At 33.2% G+C, this 9,142-nt stretch overlaps 2 protein-coding genes across 2 annotated transcripts; both read left to right on the forward strand.

Moving 5' to 3' along the window:
• The first annotated feature begins 1,562 nt into the window (after positions 1-1,562).
• LOC104107145 (gibberellin receptor GID1B-like) lies at positions 1,563-4,002 on the forward strand. Its single transcript, XM_009615881.4, has 2 exons — positions 1,563-1,923; positions 2,490-4,002. Exons 1-2 carry the CDS (start codon positions 1,885-1,887, stop codon positions 3,486-3,488), a joined length of 1,038 nt encoding a protein of 345 aa, XP_009614176.1. The 5' UTR covers positions 1,563-1,884; the 3' UTR covers positions 3,489-4,002.
• A 3,648-nt stretch (positions 4,003-7,650) lies between these two features.
• On the forward strand, positions 7,651-8,151 carry LOC138907572 (uncharacterized). The gene has a single exon (XM_070198174.1). The coding sequence runs from the start codon at positions 7,651-7,653 to the stop codon at positions 8,149-8,151; it is 501 nt and encodes a 166-aa protein (XP_070054275.1).
• The last annotated feature ends 991 nt before the right edge of the window (positions 8,152-9,142 follow it).

Here is a 9,142-nt window from a genome sequence, read left to right on the forward strand (position 1 = left end):
GGCTAAATAAAGTCAAATCTCCATTAACTTTAATTAACTTTTCATTAAATTGAAAAAGCTACTTTGTATTAACATTATAAAAATACAGATGATAATGAGAGTGTATGCCACTATAATTTGTATCCACAGTACAAAGTAGAGTTGATTTATATTAGCAAAGAAAAAAGAAGAAATAATAATGGGTCCTAATTTAACCATATAATGGGTCCTATTAAACAGTTTACATTTCATTTCAGCCGCCTGTTTTGTCGTTTCTCTCGCCTCCGTCCACATCGCCGTCTGTTTGCGTTTAACTCCACGCCTCCTCTCTCCACTTTATTCTTTTGCCTTGTCATATATGATATCATCATATATTTATACTCAATCCTTTCAATGATAATAATGGAGTATTATTTTTAAAAGAAATTAACACTTTTTATGACTACAAATTTCTATCATATATTTTTGAAATACTTCTAATAAAATTTTTGTAATTAATAGTAATACTATTATATAGTTTTTAACTATGTAATTTTAAAAAATATTAGACTAAGAAATTGATTCTGAATTTGAGACCGTCTCATCCTTGTGTTGCATTCTCATAAACTGAAATTTATTCTTTCAAATATGAAAAAGTTCAACATACTTGAGTTGTTTTCCCAATTACTAATTCACGATCTTATAGGTATATAATGCAAACTTCATTCTCGATTGTATGTGTATTTTTATGAAAGCTTTTTATTTGGTTCTCGTGGATGAAAATTTGATTTTTCATAATGTATACTTGCTTTTACCCTAATTCTTCTGATAATGATCGATTTAATCTCTAATAAAAAGATATATTTTGTTTGTACTTTATCCCTTTAACAAAATTAGAATGAGCATAACAATTCTATTGCTTTGATGAAGAAAAGAACCTATAGTTAATTTGTCGAGAAATTTTCAGACGAAATATTTGAAGGTTGGAAACAGTAGTAATATTTTTCTAATAGTAAATAAGGAATGCTAGTATATACTATATAATGATATTTAACACTAAGTAATATGAGTTGACACACTTTAATACACATCAATAAGGTCAATGTGAGTGGTAGGATTAAAACATAACCTCACACATTAATAGAATTAAACATATATGCCACATTTTAATAAGGTTGAAAGTATTTGGCCTCATTGTCTTAGGTAGCGTTTGATGGAGTTTTTAAAAGTTTTAGTGATTTATTTTATTTTTAATTTATTTATTTGCAAAAATAGCCTTAAAACCTCTACCTTGAAGGGCGTTTGATTGAAAATAGGTTATCTCGAAATTAATTACTCGACCCTTTTTATAAGATAAAAAATATTATAATTTCAGAAATTATACCATAATTTTATATCAATTGGGATAAAGTTATCTGAAATATAAGAAAGGAGCTCTGAATTGTTAACGACGCTGGCTCTCTCTCTCATCCCACTTTTCTTCTGTTTCTTCACTATTCTTGTCGTCTTTTTATTTCCTCTCTCTATTCCCCCCCCCCCCTCCCCAAACCCCGCAAACCCACCCCTCTCTCTTTCTGTGCGTATATGTGCGCTCTCCACGCTTTAAGTTTTAATTTTGGGGCTAATATTTTCTCTCCCTCTCTATACTCTTTGCCTTCCTAGTTGCTGTGTTTTCTGGGGAAGACTCTTGTTATTTCAGAAGTGTCTGTTCTGGTTTTAGTTAACACAAAACGAGGAATCAAAACTCCCTTCACTTACATACAAACACCTAAACTAGTCAAACACCCCCCTCCCCCAAACACACCCCAACTCCGTTCTTTGGATCACTGCTCTCTATTGAGTCATTATGAACTATTATACACATATTTCTGAAGATCAGTGCACCCTTAAGTTTCTTGTACAAAGTTTGAGTCTTTAGCAATAGTCATGGCAGGCAGTAACGAGATCAACGCTAACGAATCTAAGGTACTTTTCTTTTTTGAACTTTTTTGGTTTCTTCTTCATCTTTGAGTTGAGCCTTTTCCCTTTGTGAAATTTTATTAAGCTTGGCAGGTAATTATTCTGTTAATTGCCAGTTTTTCTTCATTAGATGATCATTTTATGTCTGAAAGTATCTATCTTTTGTGGTGTGACCTTTTTGTGTCTAAGAAAATTTGAATTTTTTTTTTTTTTGAGGAAAAAAGGATGAAACTTTATGATTGATTTTTGTGAATGAGCTTTGATTAGGTAGATGGTCTGTCATTCTTATGTTTCTTTGGCCTGTCTTTTACAAAATCACCTTTTGCTTTCCCATTTGCTCTTTTGGAGTTTGATTCTTTCTTTTCCATTTGCTACTTTCTCTTTCTGGCTATGCATAAAAATTTTGCCAGATATTTCCTTTATTTGTTGTGACTATTTGTGGATTGTCACAAGATGCATATTGCTATGATCAATTTGCTTTTAGTACCTCAGAAAGGGGAGTGAATATTGGTTCTACTATTTGTAGATGTTATTTTTGTAATGACGAGACCTTATTATGTCCATTTTGGCAGAGAGTGGTTCCACTTAATACATGGATTCTTATATCCAATTTCAAGCTGGCTTACAACATGCTTCGGCGGTCTGATGGCACGTTTAATCGCGATTTGGCTGAGTTCTTGGAAAGGAAAGTCGCTGCTAACTCTATTCCAGTTGATGGAGTTTACTGTTTTGATGTCCTTGATCGTGCTACAAGCCTGCTTAACCGTGTCTATAGACCGGCCCCAAAAAATGAGGCCGATTGGGGTAAAGTAGAGCTTGAGAAACCTTTGAGTACCACAGAAATTGTACCTGTCATTATTTTCTTCCATGGTGGAAGTTTTACTCATTCTTCAGCCAATAGTGCTATTTATGATACATTTTGCCGTCGCCTTGTTAGCATTTGCAAGGCTGTTGTTGTTTCTGTGAATTATCGACGATCACCTGAGCATCGCTATCCTTGTGCCTACGATGACGGATGGGCTGCTCTTCAATGGGTGCAATCGAGGCCATGGCTTCAAAGTGGAAAGGATTTGAAAGTTCATGTTTACTTGGCCGGTGATAGTTCTGGTGGTAATATTGCTCATCATGTTGCTGTGAGGGCTGCTGAAGCTGATATTAAGGTATTCGGTAATATTCTTCTTCATCCAATGTTTGGTGGGCAAAAGAGGACCGAATCCGAGAAAAGATTGGATGGGAAATACTTTGTAACAGTTCAAGACAGGGATTGGTACTGGAGAGCTTATCTACCAGAAGGGGAAGATAGGGATCATCCTGCTTGTAATATATTTGGCCCGCGGAGTAGAAGCCTCGAAGTACTTAACTTTACAAAGAGTTTAGTCGTCGTAGCTGGTTTGGATGTTGTTCAGGATTGGCAATTGACTTATGTTGAAGGTTTGCAAAAATCAGGGCATGAGGTGAATCTCCTGTATCTAAAAGAGGCAACAATAGGTTTCTACTTCTTGCCCAATAACGATCATTTTCGCTGCCTAATGGAGGAGATAACAAGTTTCATCCATCCTAACCATTCATAGAAATACTTAACTTCAACTACAGGCAGCTATATATAACAGAAGCTTGACATCTCACTCGGGTTTTTTTCCCCCTCCTCTGTAGTGAATATAATGGTGTGTAGTTATATGATTTTGTTTAGAATTACTTCTAATTATTACTTGTCAACTTAATCACATTGGTGATAAGAGTGTCTACACCTTCTGCTGGCCGTTGTGGTTGTCATTCTGCATTTGAAGACTACTGTTATTTCTGATGGAGTGACGGCCTCTTGGGTGGGTGCTACTTGTGGAATTGGTAGAAGCTTCTTGTCTTGAGCTTAACTTCGGAAGTTCTCCAGCAATGGAAGGTGGATGTAGTATTGATAGGGGAGTTATTTTTGGTGGTCTATCAGTTTTAAGCATCTTACTACTACCACTAAAATGAACTAATTTCAGAACATGGATTGGAAAGTTCATCATGTTGTGGTCTTATTTGTAATGTTATAGTTGTGCTTTAGAAAATATATATATATACTATAAGATTTTGTTTGTTAAATTTTCTCCCAGCCATTGAACCTCTTTTCATTGTTTCATGTTTGGGTTCCCTTTAAAATCAACTCAAGGTACGTTTTATGCTAAGAGTGTATTGAATTCGTTGGAATTTGAAAAAAGGAGCAAGTAATGTTATTACAATTAATTAAACTACGTCGATAGTATAATAAAAGTTCATAAGGTACAGGGTTATTTGATTTTCTACAAAGGCCGATAGTATAATAAAAATTTATAATGTAAAGGGTCATTTGATTTTCTATAGAGAATCTCAGCGTACAACATTTGCAGCATAAAAAGTTTTAAGTTACTAATGTGTTCTCTCATAACTAATAGTATGGTGTTTGATATATAATGTAGAACTTTGCATAAACTAGTGTAGCCTTTGGCTTGTTGGTGTTAACTCTGCATTACTAACTAACTAATGTAGGATAATACATACTCCATCCGTTTCAGTTTACGTGAACCTATTTTCTTTTTATTCCGTGTAAAAAAGAATGACTACTTTTCTTGTTTGAAAATAATTTACCTTTATGCAATGATTTATAGCCACTCAAAAAATATGTCTAATTTTACACCACAAATTCAAAAGTCTTCTATGTTTTCTTAAATTCGGTGTCCAGTCAAATAAGTTCCCATAAATTAAAACGGAAGGAATATTATTTTATATGGAATATAACAAGTACATGTAACTGTGATCCGTTTGTTAGAACCAAGGGGTCTTTCCATTAAAACTTCCATGAACAATCATCGTATTTTGATAGTTTTCCCGCTTATTGCAGTTGCTCTAACCACATCTCTGAATATCTGGTGCCAAATTGTATGGGGTCGTTTGGTTAGTAAACAAGTTATTCCAGGATTAGTTATCCCGAAATTAGTTATATCGTGATTTTATCTCAATCAAATGTAGGATAAATTCATTTCAAATTTAATTATGAGATTAATTATCCATTGTTCCTCGTATCAAACGAGGTCGATAAATTGACAAAAGAGGCGTGGATGGGAGAAGCTTTCTTAGTATTAAATATGAAGTGGTTATCCTGCAGCTTAAAGAGGGCAACTAGTGAGTAACTTGGTTTGCCCTTTGGTACCCAAAAATGTAAAGAAAAAAGCCATCTGCTAAAATTAGATGTCATAACAGTGCCCTATTGTAACATTATTTGCAATTTTTGTAATAAGAATTGGGGGAGGGGGAGGAAGGAACATAAAAGGAATTACTGTTGTCATCCTAGCCTTTGAACCAAAAGGCCAAAGCAAAACCCTATCCATCCAAAGTGAAGGGAACAATTCTCATAGTTGCATGATTGGACATAGATTCAATGCTTTCCCCTCTTTTCTTGATGTTGATTTTTATTCATTTCTTTGTCAACTCTTCTTGTTCTATATTGACCTTTTTGGAAATTAGGATACTTATTGAGCATTCAAGAGATTTGCTTTCATTTCTTTGTCATTTGAGAAGTGAGAGGCAGAGCTTATTCACTATTGGTTGGGGATTTTGGATTTAGCACTTGTACTATTATTACAAAGTACTTTGTACTAGCACACTAGGGACCACAGAAGAAAAGAAAACCAATACCTATTTTTCGACTACTCATTTGGAGATGTTTCTGAAATTGCTAGTTCAGAAATTTTCCATATTTATCATAAATTTCAATGTGTTAAATTTGACTTCATAAAACCCTTCTTTTTTTTCCTTTCTTTTATGCCAGGATTTAAAAAAGACTTGGTGAGAATTGAATCTTGCATATATATACAATACGGGTAAATTGTTATCAATGCTCCAACTGTATATATTAATATGTAAATTGACACTTGGTACTAATTAGAACAAGTCTTAGATGTAAAATAATGGACAATATCTTTCTATACAAAAAATTTATTGGTCCAAAAGTCTCAAATATCAAACCTTAACAATAAAAGCTTTTAACTTGAATTAAAACTAAAAATGGAATAATATTAGCAATGGCTGGACAAAGAAAAATTGCCCTCTATTTCTTCGCATTGACTTTGATCTTTTCTATGTGAATGCTTCCTTAGAAGTTACTGTTAGTGACGAAAAATTATACAAGTAGGCTAGGCACACAGATCCAAACTCAAAACCGTGCAACCCCAATTTAATTTTCTAACAGAAAATCGACGACGGTTGCGGTGAAATTATACGTACTATTTTATTCTAAATCATGCATCTCAAATTCGAGTTATGAATATTACACTCTAATGTAAGACTTATCAATTTGAATTCGAATTTAATCGGGTGCACTAGGAATACCTTGAGGAAACCAAAAATGATAATAGAAATATATAATCATAGCACTACTAAAAAATCAAATTTTAGCGACGGACAAATTTTGTAGCTAAACAGAAAAATTCGTCGCTAATCTCATTTAGCGATGGATTAGCGATCGATTATCAAGAAATTTTGTGATTTAATGACAGATTAACGACAAAGTTCGTAGTTAATTTCAGTTTTTTTTTTTTTTTTTTAGCCTGGGTGGTTGTTCTCCTAGGTCAAATAATTGAAATTTCTAAGCAATATTGGTTCATAGCTAGAGGACCACTCGTTTGTATTATAGGTACTAATAAATGTCGTATTATGGAGGGAATTTTGTCGTTTTATATGGGATTAACAGCTGTGTAGTAAAAGGACTTTGTTGAATAAAACGTGGTTAAGGGAGACAAGATGTAGTCGTTATCATCAAATTGTTGATTTCTTTATAGTTTAGAAAACCCCACGATAATAGACAAAACATAATGCTGTTGAATTAATTAATTGTCAGCATCTTTCTCTCTAATTTAACTGTTTGGAATTTACCTATTCTGGTCGGTCGTCCGCGGTGCCCTGCCTTTTTCACACCCCTTCGCCTCTTCTTATTTTCTATTTCTAAACCCTTAAAAAAATTCTATTGTTATAAAAAAAAATCAAATTATGATGGATGTCTATCTTTCTCCATGATATTCCTCTCAAATGCTTAATGACATATTCAATGATATATTTCTTCATTTTTCATGCATATATAAAGATATTGTAATAGATGTAAAGAACACACAATTGAAAAAGAAATATCTCTTCATTCTCTCTATCTCCATTTCTTATTCATGTTTTACTAAATTGTTTTTATTTCATAACACGTTATCATCACGAGACTCTACCGTCTCAAGAAACTCTTTGAGAAGACTAAGGTATAATTTTTCTCCTCTTTTAATTATGATTGATATTATGAAAAGAAAGTTTGTTGCCCTTGAAATTTCGGGCAAGAACTATATGACATGAGTGTTGGATGCTGAAATCCATTTAGATGCAATGGGTCTTGGAGACGCCATTAAAGATAGAAATAAAGCATCTACCCAAGACTGTGCTAAGGCCTTGATTTTCTTGTGTCATCACCTTGATGAAGGATTAAAAATAGAATATCTCACAGTTTAAGATCCACTTATTTTGTGGAATGGCTTAAAAGAAAGATATGACAACTTACAGTTGGTCACTCTTCCACAAGCACGATATGATTGGGCTCATCTGAGGCTCCAAGGCTTTAAGTCTGTTTCTGAATATAATTCTGCGCTATTCAGAATTACTTCTAAATTGAAACTCTATGGAGATAGTATCACTGATTATGATATGCTTGAAAAAACGTTCACAATGTTTCATGCCTCCAATATGGTCTTGCAACAGCAGTACCGAGAGAAAGGTTTCAAGAAGTACTATGAGTTAATTTCTCTTCTCCTTGTGTCTGAACGAAATAATGACTTGCTTATGAAAAATCACGAAAATCGACTCACTAAGTCTAAACCATTGCCTAAAGTGGATGAGGTGTATTCACATTATGCTAAGCATAGAAAAGGTCGTGGCCCTGTTCGTGGCCGTGGCCAAGGAAGAAATTTTTCTAGTGTTAATCATTCCCCAAAGAAAAATAACTTCCAAATGTGGAAAGGGAAAGATGACAAGCCAAAGGCAAAGGGTTCAGAAACTGAATGCTATCATTGCGGTGGAAAAGGGCATTGGGCAAATATTTGTCACATGCCAAAATATTTGGTTGAGCTTTATCAAGCATCTCTAAAGAATAAAGGCCCTGAAACTAATTTTGTCTATGACAATGAATTTGACATCACCCACCTGGATGTGGCAGACTTCTTTGAGCACCCTGATAAAAACAAATAGACCACTTGATCGATGATGGATATGCGGTTAAAGATGATTGAGTAGTATGATTAATTTTTTTTTTTTTTGCATATTCGTAGTAACTAGTGAATAAACATCATGTAATCACACTTCTTTACATGAGTAGTAGTCATTAGTATTAATTAGTACTATATATTTTATGGAATAATGTTAGTTCGTTTTAATTAAATATAGTTCTAATATTCTATAACAGATTTGTCCGCACTTATAATATCTGTGTTCCAGATTTGTTAGCCTATAATATTTGTGTCCAAGCAAATGATTTTTCTAAAACATACTTGTTGGTAAAATTATTTGACACTGTTTTGTTGTTTTCTTAAAAGTTAATTTTTAAAGCAAATGAGTAGAAATGACTTGCGTCATATTTATAGCTTGCGTCATTGATTCACGTAATTAGCTCTTTTTCTCTGCACATATATTTAATTCTCAATATATATCACTTAATTATTTCAACCAACTTATAACTTCTATACCTTTGAGTATTTATACTGGTTGGAGAGTTTGACTTGGTATTTGTAGTCATAATCTGAGTTTGCTCGAAATTGCATTAAAAGGTCATTATTGAATAATTAGTTTAAATTTATTTTTTTCCTTTTTCTCTGAAAATACTAATATTTATTCATATACTTCTTTTTGTATGTCAAACCATGGGAAGCAAATATGGATATCTCTCAAATCAAACTTGGATCAAAGTTCAATTGTAAAAATATTTGCTTAATTGATTCATGTACGACACATACAATATTCAAAGAGAATAAATATTTATCTCATTTAAGTACGTGTAAGGCAGATGTTACTACAATTTCTGGTAGTAGTAATCTAATCGAAGGTTCTGAAAAAGTTACTATAACTCTGCCTAAGAGAACAACACTTATCATAGAGAATGCAATGTTCTCCTCCAAGTCCAAGAGGAATTTGTTGAGTTTTAAAGATATCCGCCGAAATAGATTTCATATTGAGACAATAGATG

Source organism: Nicotiana tomentosiformis, chromosome 1 (assembly GCF_000390325.3).
Source record: "Nicotiana tomentosiformis chromosome 1, ASM39032v3, whole genome shotgun sequence".
Taxonomy (NCBI): Eukaryota; Viridiplantae; Streptophyta; class Magnoliopsida; order Solanales; family Solanaceae; genus Nicotiana; species Nicotiana tomentosiformis.